Below are 21557 nucleotides of genomic sequence, written 5' to 3'. Positions count from 1 at the left end.
GGCATGACCAATGTTTGAAATGTAATTTCAGGTCTTTAAAATCTAAAACTGATTATCTTTCTTAGTGTTTTTTTTTTCTGGCTACTATATAAATGTGTGTGTGTGTGTATGTGTGTTCTACTGTATGTTAAGTGGTAACACTTTATATATACAATGGGACAAAAAAGTATTTAGTCAGCCACCAATTGTGCAAGTTCTCCCTCTAAAAGATGAGAGGTCTAACTTTTAATCGAAGGTATACCTCAACTATGAGAGATAAAAATAAAAATAAATCAAAAAAGAATTTATTTGCAAATTATGGTGAAAAATAAGTATTTGGTCAATAACAAAATTTAATCTCAAGTCTTCTGTAAGTCTTCATAAGATTTTTACACATGGTTGCTGGTACTTTGACAGATTTCTCCATGCAGATATCCTCAAGAGCAGTGATTTTTTGAGGGTTGTTGCTGGGCAACATGGACTTTCAACTCCCTCCAAAGATTTTCTATGGGGTTGAGGTCTGAAGACTGGCTAGGCCAGTACAGGACCTTGAACTGTTTCTTACGCAGCCACTCCTTCGTTGCCCGGGTGAAGTGTTTGAAATCGTTGTCATGCTGAAAGACCCAGACACAATTCATCTTCAATGAGCTTGCTTATGGAAGGAGGTTATCACTCAAAATCTCAAGATATTCCTTTCTTTTCTTTACACAGATCAGTCATTTGGTCCCCATGCATAAAAGCCACAAAGCATGATGGTTCCACCCTCATGCTTCACAGTAGGTATGGTGTTCTTTGGATGCAACTTAGCATTCTTTCTTCTCCAAACATGACAATTTCAGTATTTATCAAAAAGTTCTATTTTGGTTTTATCTGACCATAAGACATTCGCCCAGTCCTCTTCTGGATCATCCAAATGCTCTCTAGTAAACTTCAGATGGGCCTTGACATGTACTGGCTTAAGCAGGGGGATATGTTTGGCACTGCGGGATTTGAGTCTCTGTCAGTGCAGTGTGTTACTGATGGTAGCCTTTGTTACTTTGGTCCCAGCTCTCGGCAGGTCATTCAGTAGGTCCTCCTGTGTGATTCTGGGATTTTGCTTACAGTTCTTGTGATCATTTTGACCCCACCGGGTGAGATCTTGTGTGGAGGCCCAGATCAAGGGAGATTATTAGTGGTCTTGTATGTCTTCCATGTTCTTATAATTGCTCCCACAATTGATTTCTTCATACCAAGCTGCTTACCTATTGCAGAATCAATCTTCCCATGTCTACAATTTTGTTTCTGGTGTCCTTTGACAGCTCTTTGGTCTTGGCCATAGTGGAGTTTGGAGTGTGACTGTTTGAGGTTGTGGACAGGTGTCTTTTACACTGATAACAAGTTCAAACAGATGCCATTAATACAGGTAACGAGTGGAGGACTGAGGAGCCTCTTCAAAGAGTTACAGGTGTCTGAGAGCCAAAAATGTTGACAAAATACTTATTTAATGGAAATTCAAAATATGGACCAATTGCTCACTTTTTTAAATGTCTAATCGTTTTGTTTAATACCACCCTTTTTCGCAGTGCTGTACGACAGAATTCCACACGCTCAAACTCTATTTGACCGCAGCATAATTCATTAACAATTCTACAAAGTGATTTGTCTTTCTTATTTTGTCTCTCATAGTTGAGGTATGATGAAACGTACAGGCCTCTCTCATCTTTTTAAGTGTGAGAACTTGCAGTGGAGAATCAGTGGCTGACTAAATACTTTTTTACAAAACTTTTTTGCCCCAATGTTTATATTTAATATTTTAAGTACCAATCCCAATTATTAATATATTAGTGTTACTTTGCACAGTACTTATAAAATAATTTTTCTTAATCCTACCCAATACCTAAACCCAGCTTAAAACTATTAATAAGCATTAAATTAGTACCTTATTGGGCTAATCGTCTTAGTTATTATTTTATTAATAGCAAGTATTGCACCTTAAAATAAAGTTTGACCGATTACAGTATATAGTCATATACGATGCAAATACCAACATAAAAAATCTGAAAAATCAACACAATTAGGCATGTAGAGAATGCTTATATGAATTGACTATTTAAGAAAATGCTTTACAAAGAATGTTCTGGAAAAAAATTATATTATCCATTGAGCTTAGGTTTGGTGGGTGAAATGTTTTGTTGATGACAGTTTCAAGCCGATTGAAAGACAAAAAGACTAAGTATCACTGCTGGCCATGTCCATCTCGTCATGACCACTGTGAATCATGTGATGGCTACTTTCAGCAGGAATACCCATCATGTCACAAAGTTCCAAAGTTTCTTGAACATGAATAGTGAGTTCACTAAACACACCAGACTTCAATCCAATAATATAAATCTTTGGGATGTGCTGAAATAAATTAGATCCAGTACTAAAAGTTGAAATAATAAACTGGTACTGTTACTGAAAGATAAAGCGATGAAAAGTCATTTTCAGATCAGCCTACTGAGTAAAAAACATGCTGAGTTCTCTTTAGTTAGACTGGGCACTTTCTATAATCTATTTAAATATTCCCTTAGCCTTCATCCCAGGCCATTTTTCCCTAGACACCTCTTGATTGTCACATATAGGTCAACAGTAATGTCCGGTCACTGGACTCAAATCATTTTCAGTAATGGACATGCATTCATAATGTACTGGTGCCCAGCCTCAGCCACTGGCCTCTTTACCTACATGCAGGTGTCCTCGAGTGTCACCATAGACATTTTAAAGCTGCTCTATGCTTGTTTTATCCATAATGCACAGCCACAGGGTTCAAAGCACAACCAAACATTCAGTAATTACTATATATTAGGATTTTTGATCGATAAAAAAATTAATCATGTTAATCATAATCGAGCATAATCCTAATCATGCCATTTAAATGCAACCCAGGCTCATTATTGATATGTACCCCTGTATACATTTCTGGAGAATGTGAAATACACTCCAGGGGGTACTTTTTTGCAGTTTTTGTTTTCGCAAATCCACTAGAGGCCACTGTGTATGCTTTGGCAGATCTCTAATTTCTCTCGCGAGTGCCATTTGAGCCTGCTGTTCTCACATAAATCCACTGTCTACTGACTGACTGACTGACTGACTGTCCAACCGATGACCCAACCCACCTCTTTACCTAAACCCAAGCAATAATGTTTTCAATAGCAATCCAGAAAAAGAAAAGCCCTCACAGCCTACTTGATTTTTATGTTTTCAGATCTTACCACATTCTTTCCCTTTTATTTACTTGTTTATTTTATTTTTTGCTTTTCCTGCTTTCTGCAATCATTCTTCACTAGACTTAAACTTTGTCATTGTGATCAACTCCTTCTGTCAAGTACACCGATGTACGCGGCAAGCTACTAGGCAAAATGGTAATGCCAAAAAAAGCCTTCCACACAGAGGTAACCGGTCAGCTGGTAAGCATTAAACAAAACAGAAGCCATCAGCGGCATTATACCACCCTGTACAGTTCATTTAAAAAACTTTGGCTACATAATTCAAACTTTCAAGAAATGTATACAGATATACGTTTACACAATAAGCCTGTGTGGCTTAAATAAAATAAATAAATAAAATTAAATATAGGATTTAACTGTAAATATGTAGTGTTGAAATAAAGAAATACATGACAATCTAGTTTAAGGAAACAGATCCTCTATTTTTATTATCTTTTTATATTTTACCTTATAATCTATTACTTGTTAAATGTATAAAGTTAAAAGGCCCAGATGTTAAATGTCATCGATTATCTACCCTGTTCCACAGATGTAATTTTGGTTGCGTACTAATAAATGTCCAGTGATCTTCAGTAAGTGCAATGGAAGTGTTTTAGGCAAACTGACTTTTTTTTTTTGCTTTTCCAATGTCATATGTCCCGTATGTCACATATTCTCATACTGTCACCTCCTGAACAATGGTGACAAGTCTGTGGATATTAATTTAGTGATGGAATTAGTTTGCTTTGCATTTGTTTATTTGTATTCCTCCAGTTCGTTGACAGCTCTACTATATACAGATAGCTGATTCATATTTATACTAAGTCCCAAATATCCAGGTGCACTCAGCTTTTGAAGCGCATGATGCAAGGCATAAAGAGCTTTTTGCTCCTTTTCCTCCGTCCTCAGGATGGGTTATCACTGGGGATTAGAGGGAGGAGGTCACCCAAGGTTGCGATGCATATGGTAAGAAGCCGACTCTAAAAGACTTGAGTGTTGTCTCAATAAACACCATGCTCATTCAAATCCATCTTGCTCAGAAAAAAAACACAAACAAAAAGCCTAAAAAACGCTGCGCTCAGTCTTTCGGTCCCTGAAGACTTCCAGGTTGTTGATATGCGGGTGAAGGCAGCGGAGGTCTTTGCATGGAGGCAGAGGCGTAATCCCCTCAGTGCACATTGGTTAAGGGCAGAACGCAGATTAAAGCATGGAGACGCAAGGACTCATCTCATCATGGCTTAAACCATGTGTCTGTTTTCATTCTCGCTCACTCATGCTCCCTCTGTGTCTCCACAAATGCAATGCAGGATGCCTTTTACTTTCATTCATACAATCCCTGTACTGCCAGTGCCAGTTCAGGGCTGGGTTTCCCGATAACAATGCATCTTTGCTCTTAAGAGCACTCTCTACATGCAAGGTTACGAATGCTCATTTGCCCCCCCCAAAAAATGCATGTAACATGAACTTGTGAGAATGTATTTCACACGCTACTAAGTTGTCGCTATCCATATGCAAAGCCCTGATAAATAACGTTATATGGAGTTGTTGCTAGATCAGATACGGTTGCAGCCGGAAGTTAACGAAAATTATCCATTCATTCATTTTCTTTTTGGCTTAGTCCCTTTATTTATCTGGGGATGCCACAGCGGAATGAACCGTCAACTTATCCAGCATATGTTTTATGTAGCAGATGCCCTTTCAGCTGCAACCCATCACTGGGAAACATCCATACACACCCATTCATACACATACACTACGGCCAACTTAGCCTACCCAATTCACCTGTACTGCATGTCTTTGGACTTGTGGGGGAAACCGGAGCACCTGAAGAAAACCCACGCCAACAGAGAGAGAACATGCAAACTCTACACAGAAACGCCAACTGATCCAGCAGAGTCTCAAACCAGTGACCTTCTTATTGTGAGGCAAATGTGCTACCGACTGCGCCACCTTGCAGCCCCTAACGAGAATTATTTATATTATTTATTAAATTTCCCATTTATTATATTTTATTAATGTCTAACTCTACGACAACCCTTAACCCAAATGTCACAGTAATGAAAAAACAGTAGTTGCATCGAGTATTATTGAAGTTGTTTATTACATTGTATTTTATTAATGCCTACTCCCATCCCAACCATTACAATACTGTAAAAATATAATTTATTGTTATACAGTTAATACAAAAAATGATGCTATATTGATGTCAGCTGTGTCATATCTAGACTTTATCCTTATATGGAGTCATATGTTTAACACAATAATTTTCATCTGATGTTGATTACAAATCTAAACAAGCTTAAAGCACACTGAGGCATTGGCAAAATGATTAACATATATATATATATTATATCAATTTCTTGTTCCATGACATATTTCTTTTCTTTCCTGCTTGTTTTCCTTATAAATTAATTTTAAAAACAGCAATAAAGTGTACAATAAAGTACAGAACCTTTTCATTATAATCACAATGCACATAAAGTTAAACTTTGTTTAATTTAACAGCTAATGCTTGCTTTTTAAAATATGAAAAGGATTGTATAGTGAGAATGAGTGGAGTATGCAAGGTTGCTAGAAAATATGTCTAAGTTTGTAATTTTGCTGTCATTTTGCTGCGTGACACTACTATCACAAAAATGACAAAACTCAGCTTTAAATTACTAAAAAAAAGAAATCCAAAAAGAATAAAATGAAGTTATATGTTCATGCCTGAAAAAAGGTTTTCCAATCACTTGACGTGAGAAGTGGGTAGATAAAAAAAAAAAACTAAATAAGTGAAGTAAATAAGTAAGTTAGTACCTAAATAAGAAAGTAGGTAAGTAAATCAATACATATATAGGAAAGGAGTGTTTCCTCTAGGATTTTTTCCAGCTGTGGTGGCAGGCATTTTTTACACTGATCTACCAACTACCTGTGGCGTTATTTCAATGACAAGTGTTGTGAGCGCAGTATTACAAGTGAAGATCGCATTTATGTAATAGCCTAAGAGCATGCAAATCTCTTTGCTTGTGCACCGATTTCCTCGGACACTTCTTGGACATCCCCACAAATATACTCTGCTCAAGCGCAGATCTTCTTGTGCGCTCTCAAATAAACGCTCCTGAAGTGCGATTTAGTGCGCTTATGTAACAAGTATGTCTCCAACATTTATTAAATTTGATAGGAATATTTATGAATGACCTACAGAGCAGTATAAATGCATCCTGAAGTAAAGTGAAATTGTCTATACGTCGCGTTTGCTGGCCTCTCGCATCACGCACCTGTCAGTCAGCCAGTCAGCCAGTTAGCATGTAACCTTGAAGGGTTAAACAAATGATGCACAGCACTACGGTTAAAGAAATGTTCGCACAAATACGTTTTGGTGCAATTATCACCCGCTTTAAAAAACACAGGGCTGAATGTTTTGAATGAAAAGCTGTATTGTAGCCGTAGCGGGATCAATTTTGGCGTGGCGCCCCGCTATGGATGAATGAATGTAGCAGAAACCATGTGAAACTAAATAAGTCAGCAAATTAGTAGGTATGTGAGTAAATAAGAAGTAAATACATAAGTAGGAAAGTAAGTAAATGATTAATCAAGTAAGTAAGTAAACAAAAAGGTAAGTAAGAAAGTAAACAAGTCAGCAAATAAGTTGGTAAGTCAAAAGCTTTTAGACATTGAAAAGCTCACTAGCATCACCATCAACAGGAATGCTGCTTTTATCTAGCGGGGAATGTGAACAGTGGATGAAAGCATTTTGGGGGCCTGCAGGCCAGAAGCTCATCTCTGAATAGCACGCCAAGAGACTCTTATGCACTGCCAATACTCAGTCAGATCTAGTTTATGAACAAAATTATTCAGCTTTCGTTGAATTATTTACCATGTCTTCTAAGGGGTGGACATTCAAATGAAAGATACTCAGGTCAGACGTCCCTAAATCTGCATCAGTGGATGAGAGTGTCTAAATGATTGCACGTGTTTGGTTTAAATGTGATCAAACTTAATGAGGCAAATCATTTTAATGATTATTTACAGATAAATAGAGTTCAAACGTTTGAGGTCTGTAGGATTTTGAATGTTTTTGAAAGATGTCTCTTATGTTTGTCTACAAAGCCCACGTTTACTTGACCAAACAAAAAACAGAAATAAACGAATAAATGATTGAAATGCTTTTTTGGCTGCGCTGCTTTAGTTAAATCAAAGTTCATTCAGTTATTTTTAAAAATCATAATGTGATTGTTTGATTTTATGATCAATGGCTTACCTGGCTTCCTCATCTCTGGCTATGAGAAGGCGCATGTGATTGGTTGAAGATGCTGCTCTGAGAATGTCCACCGCTCTAAAATTAACAAAAGTAAAACATTAGTGGCTAGGTTAAAATGGCTTATCTGTTAAAAATGCAAGAACTAAACAAATCATTGATGCATTTTCATACAGGCATAATGAAATAACAATTTAATGATGAAAACAAGGAATGAAAACCCATACCTTTCACTTGTCACGCCAATCAAGCTTTCGCCGTTCACTTCCAGGATTTGGTCTCCAGGCTGCAGGTTTCCTAAGAAACAATTCACAACACAAAAAGCTTTAAAGATGGCATTGTTACATCATTTGCTTTACTGACATAGGCTAAAACTGGAGTAGCATAATAGCATAGTTTTTTTAATACTTTTTGTCTCATTCACTACACAACACTTTTTAAAATATTTCAAAATATAGTAAAATATAATTTATTTATTTTAATCTGTAATAATAGTTCTAATTAATCTAAATTGCAGCTCACACTAAAAGGTTCAAAGCTGCCTGGGAGAAAGACTCAGGGGCTGAGCTTTCTGAAGACATATAAATGCATGGAGGAGATGATACAGTCCTGTTCAATCAATAGTAGACTTCAGTTGGTCCAATTTAAGGTTATTCATCGCTTACAGTACATCAGACTGAAGCAAAGTTGCATAAAATTTTTCTCTCCGCATCACTATTATGTGACAGGGGCAAAGGGACAGAAAATTTGATTGGTATTCTAAAGCTTAGAGTAAATTGTTACCACCTTTCTTACATTAATCTAAGGTCACAGTAAAACATTAATGATGTTTTAAAAGATTTCTATTTTAAATAATCAGTTTTTTATTCTTCCTAACCGTCAACGATACTTATTTATTGCAATCATATATATATATATATATATATATATACATATACATAGATATATACACTAGATGTCGCCTGGCCTATTGTTGTCTATTGGACGGGATGCGTCAATAGCGCCGCCATCTTGCTACAGGGTAGCGCTCCTTTGAAATGAATGCGAGACCAAGGTACAGTGGAGGACTGTCGCCATCCAAAGCCAGAGATATACACATATACACATATATCTATGATCGAGAGTTTTCCTGGATGTTAGTATGTAATTTTTTTTTTCTAATTACGAAAATTATAATTTTACATCACTTTTCTACATTGATGGATCAGTGACCGCACGGGCATTCCTGACAAAAAGCTTGTGTTTGTGTGTACAGAAATGTACTATTAACCCTTCTTGTTAAATTTAAAATAATCCGTGTCCTGTAACACAGCTCCTCTCCTGCTTTCACTTCTCATACTGACGGAGGGAGCGATTCGTTTGTGAATAAATCCCCCGAACGACTCTTCCACTAACGTTAGCTGACAATAATTTAAGTTTCTGGCAGCGCAGCATCTCGTTGTCATATTTCTTTTGCATTGTTTGCTGATTTTATTCAACAAAACTAGCATAAGCCGAGTGTTTAGTGCGAGTTGGAGCTGCTTTGCCGTATGGTGAATGCAGTAAGTGACTGATTATCCTCAATAACGTTACCTGATTAGCACAAAAGTTCAGAACATACAAAAACAGAAAAAAACTTAATATTACCTATGAAATGTTCTGCCTTTGTGCTTAATTTTCTTTGTTTGCTCGTTACTACCCGTAGACAGCGCTAAAGTCCCGCATCTTCACGTAATAACACTGTTTTGACTAGTGCGGTTGAATGACATTTGTCCTGGGAGCACTGTACCAATGTGGCGGCGCTATTGACGCATGCTCAGGGTCCCTATGCGATATCTAGTGTATATATCTATGATATATATATATATATATATATATATATATATATATATATATATATATATATATATATATATATATATATATATATATATATATATATATATATATATATATATATATATATATATATATATATATATTAACTATACTAAAAAAGAAGTTATTTTAAATTGTAGTAATGCTGCACTGTATTTTGTCTGACCAAATGAATGTAGCCTTGATGAGAATAAGTGTCTTATTTTAAAAATAATTTTAAATGACCACAATTCAACTGATTTACAAAAATAGTTATATTTATTGAAGCAACCCAGGTTTATGATGAATGACCCCTGTATACGTTTCTGGACAGCGGAAAATATATCCCTGGACGTACATTTATTTGCAGTTTTTTTTTCCTATCCACCAGAGGCTGCTGTGTACGCTTTTTGCAATAAATTTCTTTCGCAAGTGCCATTTGTGCCTGCTCTGCTCACGTAAATCCACCAGAAGCCACTGACTGACTGACTGATTGATCGATTGACCTACCCTCCTTCTTTCCTAAAAACAACTGCTGGTGTTTTCGTTATTAGCAGCATGCGTGGCGTTTATTTTCGCCGGCAGCTAGCTCTCTGCAACTCTCACATGGTCGCCCACTGAAGCTAAGCAGGGCTGCGCCCGGTCAGTACCTGGATGGGAGACCACATGGGAAAGCTAGGTTGCTTCCGGAAGTGGTGTTAGTGAGGCCAGCAGGGGGCGCCCAACCTGCGGTCTGTGTGGGTCCTAATGCCCCTGTATAGTGACGGGAACGCTATACTGCTCAGTGAGCGCCGTCTTTCGGATGAGATGCTAAACCGAGGTCCCGACTCTCTGTGGTCGTTAAAAATCCCAGGATGTTCTTCGAAAAAGAGTAGGGGTTATCTGCCCACTGGCCTTTGTCCATCATGGCCTCCTAACCATCCCCATATTCAATTGGCTGCATCATTGTCTCCTCTCCACCAATCAGCTGGTGTGTGGTGTGCGGTCTGGCGCAAAATGGCTGCCGTCACGTCATCCAGGTGGATGCTGCACACTGGTGGTGGATGAGGAGATTACCCCCACTGTGTAAAGCGCTTTGAGTGCCCAGAAAAGCGCTATATAAATGTAAGGAATTATTATTATTATTATTTTAAATAAGGCTACGTTCACACTGCAGGCAAATGTGGCACGAATCTGATTTTTTCCCCCCTCATGTGACTCAGGTGATGACAGTGTGAACAGCCCAAACCGCATGGAATCTGATCTTTTCAGGTCAGATCTGTGCCACTTTCATATTTAGTCTTAAATCAGACACAGATCTGATGTTTTGCAATGCGACCGCAGTGTGAACGGTTATGTCGGATTTCATGTGACTTTTACACAATCTTTGCGCTAGATGCGTCATCATTCTGTGCAGCTAACATCATCTGCTCCTCAGCAGCACAATAGAATGACACACAGGGCAATTACTTTACCACAAAAAGTTGTTTTTTCATGTTGAAAAAGATTTTTAAGGCATAACTGGTGGTAGTTAACAAATCTGGTTAACGATTGAGGCATGGGTTGATCGTAAAGCTGAAAAGCGTCATGGGTGTTGCGGATAGGGGATCCGTGTGCAAATAAGGAAGAACTTTCTCTTCAAGAGAAAAAAAGGCAGGTGCTCGAGCACCCAACCCCCCCTTCTGCATGTATCTGCTGTTTAGAACGAAGTAAAATTAAAGAACAACGCAAACAGAGAAAACCAACTTCGCCTTCACAGCTCAGTCTGCGGCTGCTCATTAACCCTTGATGAGTTCACTACACCGGTGATCAGAGTGCCATACACGGTATTTGTCATAAATCACAAACGATCAGTGTTTTTTTTTATCACAGGAGACTTATTTTAGGTCTCAAATGCCGAAATACACATTAGTAGTAGCAGAATAATCATTTACAATTTATGAAATACACCACGGTTGTCTGTGAAAAGGGTAATAATCATATAAGCATGATCTGACAACATGCTTACTCATGCAGCACAATTATACATTTTGTGCTCTCTCCGTAATGCACTTTTGCGCATGTGGGTCAGTTAAGGACCATGATCTGTTCACACTGCAAATCTGATATTGGCCACATTTATGAGAGCAGTGTGAACAGCCATGCAAAAAAAATCAGATCTGAGAAAAAATCAGATTTGAGCACTAAGCCTCGCAGTGTGAACGTAGCCTAAGTAAGGCAGCCATAAGCAGCTCTGGCTACATAATTCGCACTCTCCAGATATGTAAATGAGGGTACATTTTCACAATAAGCCTGAGTTGCAACTGACAGTATATACCAGGGGTGGCCAACCCTGTTCCTGAAGAGCAGAACCTTCATGCAGATTTCAGTTGCAACCCATATCAAACACACCTGCCTGTAATTATCATGTGGTGTTCAGGTCCTAATTAATTGGTTCAGGTGTGTTTGTTATGGGTTGCAACTGAAATCTGCAGGAAGGTGGCTCTGCAGGAACAGGGTTAGCCACCCCGGGTATGTACAATCATTAGATTTTTGCTTAAGTAATTTTAGTACTGAAAACACCAGCAGCTAAATAATTAATCTTTGTTGTGCCAAGGTAATTATAAGGTGACCTTGATGTGAACTTGACTTCGGTGCTGTTGACAATGACTAAAATCCTTTTACAGATGGTTTAACAGATGATCATTATTAAGAGTTCAAACTGCTTCGTGCCAATATTTATCAACTTTTCAGGTGCTATCGAGTTGTGACAGTCTTTTTCAGTTCCGCAGGACAAATCAACAACAGCTCATATATAGGTCAGGTGTACGTCTACATTCATTCAGTGAGATGCTGTCAGAACAGTTCAACTCCAGAAAGAAACAAGCTGTAAAGTCTCAAAGGGGTCACCTGTGCCCTACACTGTGTCTGAGCACTTCATCCAAATACCACTTTTCTAGTGTCACATTTTACAATCAGCCTGCATAACGGAGACTGTGAAGAGCTGTCTCAATTTCCTCCAAACACACGTTTACCTGGTAAATGCCACCATGCTTTATTTGTATTTCCACCAAACTGAAGAAAGCAGCCAGGATGCTTGCTAAAATCTCTGAATGGTGAGTTGTCTGTGAGCGAGGGTAAAAAACAAGCAAAGCCTTGGCAAAGCGCATGCGCCCATATAAGCTGCCATATAGCCCGTGCTCGACAGCAGCAGAATGGGAGACAGCCTCTAATTCCAGTCCGTCAGGAGCATTAACTCTAAGCACAGGGATGATGCTAAACTCCCCTTCACACGTGAGAGACTTAAGCAGAGGTATACGCAGTCAGACAACACAATCTGTTTCGCAGAAATGTAAACAGCTGCACTGACATGGTTTCCTTTCAAGTTTGTGTCTGCGCGTTTGAATTATGGCCTCAAATTATGATATGGTTTAAATGTTTAATCACAGTAGATGCTTTTTTATAATCATTTAATAATGAGGATGATTCATGTTGGTCATTAGGAAAATGGTTGAATGTACTGGAGATGAAATAATGCACTGGTCAAAGATTTGAACTTCCTGCTGGCTAACTGGACTCAAAAGTTTTGTTTTACTGTTAAAAAATTATTTTTTTTATTAAACTGTCCGACTCTGTCAAAGGTTTCTTCTTATATTAGAATATTAATTCATTCATTCATTTTCTTTTCAGCTTATTTCTTTTAGTAATCTGGGGTCGCCACCTCTGAACGAACCACCAACTTATCCAGCAAATGTTTTACACAGCGGATGCCCTTCCGGCTGCAACCCATCTCTGGGAAACATCCATACACACTCATTCACACTCATACACTACGGACAATTTAGCTTACCCAATTCACCTGTACCGCATGTCTTTGGACTGTGGGAGAAACCGGAGCATCCGGAGGAAACCCACGCAAACGCAGGGAGAACATGCAAACTCAACACAGAAATGCCAACTGACCCAGCCGAGGCTCGAACCAGCGACCTTCTTGCTCTGAGGTGACAGCCCTACCTACTGCGCCACCGCATCGCCCTTTATTAGAATATTCAGGTACAAATAATTTTATACTATTCTTAAATATTTAAATAATATATACTTTTGTATTGTATTAAAAAATGCTACTGTATTACCTGTAGAGTTTGTAATTTTATGGTCCCATAAATTAAAAAAGAAACTTTTTTAGTTAGTATCAGTATTATTCATTTTTAGTTTATCTAAGATCTTAGGATGCCCTAAATAAGTGACAAAATTTGCTTTTAAAAGATATAAAGCTGATATAAACATGTAAAGCTAGAAGTTTGTCACTTCTGCCCAAATGGATTTTATTCACGTCATCTCACACTACAGTTTCTCATCACATCATAACCAATCAAATGCTCTCTAGTATGACTTGCCCCGACCCCTTTAAGGTGCTTCTCATTTGCTTTTCATTTGATGCAATTGAGTTCAACCACCCTCACTGGCTGAGCAGTGATAAAACAAAACAATATTGGCTGTTTTTTTTTTAAAAGAGGAGGAGATACTCAATGTCCCACCCTATATTCGTATTTCGGTTGACATTGCGTCATACATCGAATAAAAATACATATTTCAAAGCACTTCACAAGACATTTAGGTTTAAATTTCTTAAATGTAAATCATCTATACTGTAAATTCTTGTTTAATGACCTGTTATAAAATCAGTATGCAAACTGAGGTTATATTTAGGAAAACAGCACTCTGGCTCTGTAGTATTGCTTGACTTTTTAAATATAAAAAAACACAATCACAGAGATATTTTTGACCCATATCTGTTTTAAATTTTGGGATCGTTTTAATTACACTTTATAAATGGTAAGTTAGTTTTTGAGCACAAACAGAGGCTCTTTTTTTTCAGGTGACAAAAAGGCAGTTTTTCACCTTTTTCACCACTGCAAAAAAATGTGGCCAGCAGATGTTATCTGTATACAACAAATCAATGCAATTCACAATTAAATTAGAAGTTACAAATAAAACTTTTACTAATTTATGAATTAAAGCCAAGATATATAGTGATTTATTTCAAAAACTTTTTTTCGTACGCTGATTAAAATCTCTCCACATCTAAACAGCACACAATAATTCAAGTGCATTTGTATTTATTATCTGTGAAAGGCGTAGGACCAAACATTTTTTGTAAATGATATGATTATGTTTGTATGACAACTCAAGCAGCATCACAGCATAAACTAGCCTGGATCAGCATGGAATTCAAACTCACATAAGACTATATAAACTGATCTTAGGACACCACCTGCACAAATGTGTAAGCCAATAACCCAAGCTATGTATAAAATATATATTGGATTAAACTTACCATCACTGGAAGCAAGGCCACCAGGTAAGATCCTCTTCACATAAACACCATATTCCTCTCCTGTTAGTTCTTTCACACCTCCGATCACTTTGATTCCTAAAGAAGAGACAAAGCATGCTTCACTAAGGCCATGCAGAACAGTATCGTTTCATACTTTTGTTTAGCCATTGATAAAGTGTTTATACAGGCAAGCAAAATACGGAAACCATATTACAGGATTGCATGGCCATTTTGATCTGGCAAATGCCAGTGCACTTTCACGACATACTGACAATCAGATTACAGGTGACAGTAAAATAAATGTTCTGAACATTGACTATTGTTTTCTGACCAAACAGATTACGATTCCTCCTTTCTCTGTCCAAACAAAAGATGATTAAATACAGATTTGTCATACTGTATTTACCATAAACAATAGACAGCTTTACCTGATGCCCGCTGAAAGAGATTTAAACTCTCATGTGTTTTTTGAGATCTGAGACATTTGAGTTAAAAAACATTCTGACTTTCATATAACAACTGATTAACTAGCAAGCTTTAGATGTACTACATGAATGATGTTTTAAATATATAACATTATTTATATATGTCTACTTGGTTATAATGATTCAATTATAACATATACTTCAGTTTAGAGCTGCATGATATTTGAAAATTCCAGTATATTTTGTTTCTCTGCTATTTATATTGCGATATGAATACAATTTCACCGGATAGCATGAATAGCTCTATTCAGAAAGAAATCCTTAATTTAGATTTTTTTTTGTATGTTTATGAATCATAGATAAAAATAAACATTTTGCAAGCGAAAACAATTACAACAGAACAAAGAAAAAGTTAATAAAAACTGTTGTTTGTGTTTTTCCAAAGAGTTAAACAGTATTCAGGTGCAGCAACTGAACAAGAAAATATAATAGAACACTGTACATTTATAATGTGAAGTGGCGCTGACAACAGGGGTGCGGATCCAAATGCAGGTTTATTGAGAATGGTCAGGCAAGCAAAGGTCATAATTTAGAAGTCAATAAACAGGCGGATGGCAAAAAGGCAGGAAGCAAGGAACATAAACAAAACAAAGCGAGGGTCAAAAACATGACAAGATAAAGCAAGGAAACTGCATTGCAATTTTTACAAACAACATAACTAAGCCATGAGTGTCTCAAAGTGAGCCGTATACATGTGTGTGTAACCAGTATTTGAGCAGCATCAACTGTTGGAGTGTAATCAATGAAGACTTGAAGTAGGTGTGTGTGTGTGTGTGTGTGTGTGTGTGTGTGTGTGTGTGTGTGTGTGTGTGTGTGTGTGTGTGTGTGTGTGTGTGTGTGTGTGTGTGTGTGTGTTTTGCATGACCGGAACTTATAGTACATATGCCAGCAGATTTGTAGTCTGTTAGTGATTTGCACAGGCTGGATCGCTGGTGATCGTGGCAATATTCCTCACTGAATTAATAATTCAGTCAAATTAATCTTCATTAAAGTTACAAATGTGCTTTTCTTTTGTACTTGAATGCTTTAAACTCTGTTGAAATGCCTTGAAAACACATCCAAACGGTAAACTTTCAGTCTGTCATGGTTATACATTGCATTGTATACACAACAGTTCAAAAGTTTAATAAATAAACACTTTTATTTTTACAATAATGCAGTATATTGAAAAAAAGTGACAGTGCATCACGATTTCCAAGTATTATGCAGCAATTTAATAGCATTAATAACAGTAAATTGTTATTAAAATAAATGAGTAAATACAATAAGATGAATTCAAAAATGTATATTTTATCTTATTTTATATCTTATTTTTTATTTTATATCTAATTTTAAATAGTTAAAATACAATAAAAAAATGTATTCAATTTTATTTGATCAAATAAAAGAACAAAAAAATCATTGAAAAGCATCAAAGAGCAGTGGGCACTGTATTACTGGTCAGTGTGGTAAGGAAACTCCACCAAATGTGAATATATGATGACCTAGTACTGAACCCTAAGCTGACCTACTGTAGGTGTGCTCCCATTTGTGTCTGATTTCCAGTAAGATAAGTGAAGCCTTAAAGAGCTTATGTTCAAATGATTCCCTATAAAGTCAGGATTTGTGGTCAGTATTCACATCTGAGTATTACACACATAGGAACTTCCACTTTTAGAGCATTAGGTTTGCATCCTCCTGAGATCATTAAGTGGAGTCAAGTACGCAACAGTAAGCTCAACTTTTATCAGGAGACAGAATCCTTTTCTTCCGGTGATGTAAATGCTGTGCTGCACTCGGTCAAACATATAGGAATCCTGCTTTACACCTCTCAGGTTAAAGGTATAGAGATTAAAAGTATTTTTAGCAGATTTACCTTAAGTGGAGATTCATCAGAGAACAACCTACAATTTTCTACATTTCGAGGTCATTGCTTATTCCTATTTGAAGAGATCCCAACAAGAGTAAAAGAGCAGTTTTTAAAGTATAGTTGTTTACATACACGTTATAAAGCACAGTATAAAAAACTTCAATGAGATAATTGAAAGAAAAAAACTGATCAAAAGTCAGTAAACTTTCAAATTCGTTCAGTTCTTCATGTTAATATGGATCCTGGAATATAGTTAGGTGACCAAATCTGACAGCCTAACGTTACAGCTTTTACTGAGTTTGTAAGATGGTGAGCTGCTCTAAACTAACTGAAACTCTTCAACATAAATACATGCATTAATGAATAAAAACATATATGTATAATTTATTAGTTTGTATGAATAATTCTTTTTTTAAATAAATATAAAAAAATGTATATTAAATATTAAAATTAAATAATTAAAGTTTTAAATAATAAAATATACATTAAATACATGCATAAAATAAGAAATGGAAGGAAAATTATAATATATTTATATATCTATATATTTACATTTAATTTTGTAAGTTTGGCCCTATATGACAATAGGTTGACCAGTTGAAAGCCTTAAGAAACTTTTCAGCCAGAAACTCTGTGATTATTTCATCTGTACAATGTCATTAACAATCAAGTCCCCAAAAAAGCTGGTCAACCACAAAGACAAATGCACAAGAGGGAAATCTCAGCGGTCAGTTGGTTCAACAGTTCTCCGGGAATTCAGCTCTGAACAGGGTACAAGTCTGTCTATCGCCATACAGTGTCTCAGATTTCAGGAAATAAGAGTGTAAACAAACCTCGAGGATGCACAATATAGGCAGGAGTATTATTGCCATCGCTCCACTGTAGACTGCGTTTAAACCAGTGCGTTATTTTTTAAAACAAACCTCATTTTATAATAGAAAAAAAAAACTCTGTCCACACAATGCACCCAAAAACACATGTAACCTTTTACACTCATTGGGCATGCATGTATTGTACAGGCATCTATACTAGCAGTCCACTAGTTTAGTAATGTTCGCCATGAGAGTCCAGAGGACAGTGGATAACCACCCACATTAGGGTTGCACAATACATCATTTCAGCATCGATATCGCAATGTGTGTGAGTTAGCAATAGCCACATTACAGGGATCTGCAATGTAGTTAAGATTATAGTCGATCAGATATTACACTTGACCGTATAACGGAGTCATTTAAAAAATTAACCATTTGGGCACAATAAAATAAATGTTTGTAGCTTAAAGATTAAGTGTATATTATATCAGTGTTATATCAGTGTACATTATATAGTGTTGTTGTTATTGTTATACAGTGTTTATTTAATTTCTGTTTCTGCACACTGGTTGACTCCCTAGAATAATCATTAATGATTGTTCATTTTAAGCTTTTCTGTGTTGTATTGAACTTTGCTTTTCGTTTTTGAAATATTTTATGCCGATAACGCTCCACTACTCATCTTATTCTTTGTGTACGAGCGGGCGCAGCCATTTGAATCTTTTTGACTCAAGACTTGCGGTCTCATTCACTTCCATTTATTTTAAGACGTTAAAAATAGCTTGCTTTGCTGCTTGACGTTGCAAACTGACATTTTCTTATTATATTATTCTGCTTTGTCTGTATAGTCATGCAAATACTTGTTTGTAGAGCAAGTAGTTTGACTGTTTTCTGTGGTTTATTATTCCTAGTCATTTCTCCCATGGGCAACTGAATCAAAAGTTCTAAAACAATCACAAAAACAAGTGCACTTATGCATCTCAAAATAAGGTCAATTGCAATCAATCCCAAATTTATCTAAAAATTTTAATTCTTTCGAAGCTATTCAAGTCATCTGGTCAAATTGCATTTATATTGCAACATAAATCGCAGTAAATGAAAATATTGCAATGTCAGTTTTTTCCAATATCATGGAGCTTTAACCCACAGTCTTTCATTTACACACTACAGCCAATTTAGCTTTTCCCATGCACCTGTACCGCATGTGTTTGGACCGTGGGGGAAACCGGAACACCCGGCAAACTCCATACAGAAATGCCAACTGACCCAGCCAGCAACGTCTGTGAGGTGAGAGTGCTAATCGCTGAGCCACAGTGCCACCCTTCGCATTATCACAACTTTTGATATTGGCAAGTGTGCAAAACTTTCCAGTTCCAGTTTTCAGTGAGTTCAAGTGCTTACATGTCTTCTACATCAGATTAGAAATGGATTATCCCACTCTTCTCAAACCAAGGAAAGGCACTTTTTCTCAATAAAGGTGATTTTACATGCAACAACTGAACTTTCCAACTGATTGCACAATGAACACTTCATGTAAACACATCCACTACATATACATGTCAATGTGAGAGGAAGTCAGATCAATTATCAGAAAAAGGGCAAGCGCAAATCAGTGTTATAAGCCCCTTAATTGTTTAAACAACATGCATTGAGCTCTGACGCCAACAAAACACAAAAGCCGTTAATGAGATGAGCATCTTTCACACTGTTACCTGTTGAAGATTCATTTGCAGGCATTCAGAAAGACATGGTAAAGGACTCATCCCTTAATGCTTTAGAATTACTTTGGTCACAAGGGTTTAGTCTTATTCGTGGCATAATAAATATCCTCTTTTTGCCACAGGCTTATCTGGTATTAATAGATAAACAATATATTGGCACTAATTGAGTTTTGAGCTGGTGTTACATATTAATAGATTCACTTTAAGAAGATAACTCTTTAATGAGAAGATCCGCAAACTGGTTATCCATAAAAAACTCAAAATATTTCACATACTCTAAAATAAAAGCAAAGTAAGGGCTGTGTCCTAGAAAAACCCTTGAATGCTTATGACAGTGTCACACTTTTAAATCTGTATATGAAAATATTCGATTTTTCTACGCTGTTTTTGTTCAGAGCAGCACTTCCCGAGTCTATATTCACGAAAATGTCTGCTAAAACAGAATCGTCTTGTCACACAATGGATTGTTGACTGTGCAAGTTGGGATGTAAGAAGGACAGGTTTAAGGAGCTTAGAGCTGCCTTCAAATAATGTTTTTGATCTTTTGTGAAGAGGCAGATCAGGCTGTGGAATAAATATAACAAAGACAGCGCTAAGACTTGAAAGACTGGAAAACAAGCGTACCCTAAACCTACGCCGCCGCTTTGCTCGGAGACTCCACCATGTGCTTCGTTTCACTTCCCCATGGCCATTAGAGATCAGAGACGTGTGCTGTACAATAGCCCTCATTAAAATGAATAGGAAATGTGCTGCCCTATACCTTTCTTAAGTTTTGAATAATTCTTAGTACCCCTTCGGTCTTAAACCTTTTTTTAAAAATGCTTTCTAAGAAGCTCCGCACAGATTGAAGACAGTGATTTTGGAATAATACAGGGAAGTATTTTTTGAGAAAGTATATTCTGCTTGCCACACTTACATATAAAAATGATTACAAATTGTAATATGACATGAACTGTTAAATAAATGTTGTTTGTTACACTCAAATAAAGTTAGCATTTGTCTTTTTTGTGCAGCATTTGGGTTTCATTCATACATATACTGTAAAATCCTGTAAAAAGTTAAGGTAACTCAAACATTTGACTAAAAAAAGCAATTTGAGCACAGTAAAACCTAATAAATGAAGAGTACTCAAACCAACTGAGTACAGTTACATTTACTGTAATGAATATATTGTTCATGTCAGTAAATGCATAGTACGTAGCAAATGTAAATGTAACTAACATGAACACTAATACAACCCTACTGTAAAGTGTCACTGTAAATGCAATATGAATGTAAATTATATCAAAGATGTTTAATAAGATGTTTTGTTAAGTATACAACACATTAAATGCACAATGATAGAACATTGCAGGAGCCACTTACCTAGTCCATTCTCACAGTCTGTAAACTCCATTGAATGCACTGCTCGATCTACTCCATACGGACCCATTAGTGTCCTGTGCAGGACACAGAAAAACAGAAGATTTCACTGATAAATCTCTAAAAGCAACTTAATAGCAGACTTGTTACATTTTGGGGTAATAAAAGTCAGTTAAATTTGAAGCTTGTGACCCAATTTATGAAATATTGTCAACAAAATACACTGTGAATTGATGTGTGGGGTGAATGCTGTACACACTCAGCCTGCGGACTGTTATTAGCATCAAGACCAGTTCATTCCAGCAGGGAATCAGTATTAATTATTTACCACGAATGTCCTGCTTTGGACAGGCTCCTAAAAATGGACTCTTTTCAAGACCTTAAAATCTGTGTGTGGTTCTGATATTTGAAAGCATGCATGAGAAGTCACAGAACAAGGCAACTGAGGGAACTTTTATGAGATTTTTTTTTTAATAATATATCAGAAAAGTGTCATTCTTGAAGGGTGTTTTGTTGTCAGTGACCTACTAGCGCTAACACCAGAAAGATTACAAGTTCCCATTGCAATCCAGCAAATTCCTGATTTGCCCTTGAAATCATACTTGATGGTTCAAACCGAAGACATCTTACTGACACAAAATTCAAGCTAGCCGTGCTTCACAAGAGTTACGTAACAAAGAGTGTCTGCTGTTCCCAACATAGCGCACTCCAAAAAAACTGACTGAGAGTCAGTGGAAATCAAAAAAGATT

The 21557-nt window shown here is 36.7% G+C and overlaps 1 protein-coding gene across 5 annotated transcripts in view; it reads right to left on the bottom strand.

Moving 5' to 3' along the window:
* si:dkeyp-72e1.9 overlaps nt 1–21557 on the bottom strand; it is a 91231-nt gene that overhangs the window by 48658 nt on the left and 21016 nt on the right. For all 5 annotated transcript variants that reach the window (XR_015481026.1, XM_087244842.1, XM_087244844.1 and 2 more), the window contains exons 2-5: nt 20811–20884; nt 14579–14674; nt 7674–7743; nt 7450–7524 (exon numbers count right to left, since the gene is read on the bottom strand). Coding sequence is in view for 4 of the 5 variants with exons in the window: in XM_087244842.1 (XP_087100968.1) it covers nt 7450–7524; nt 7674–7743; nt 14579–14674; nt 20811–20884 (315 nt within the window). In the remaining variant the exon portion in view is untranslated. The remainder of the gene's footprint in view (nt 1–7449; nt 7525–7673; nt 7744–14578; nt 14675–20810; nt 20885–21557) is intronic.

The sequence above is a fragment of the Danio rerio genome, chromosome 3, assembly GCF_052040795.2.
Source record: "Danio rerio strain M-AB ecotype USA chromosome 3, GRCz13ab, whole genome shotgun sequence".
Lineage (NCBI taxonomy): Eukaryota > Metazoa > Chordata > Actinopteri > Cypriniformes > Danionidae > Danio > Danio rerio.
This window is presented reverse-complemented; position numbering and strand designations above follow the sequence as displayed.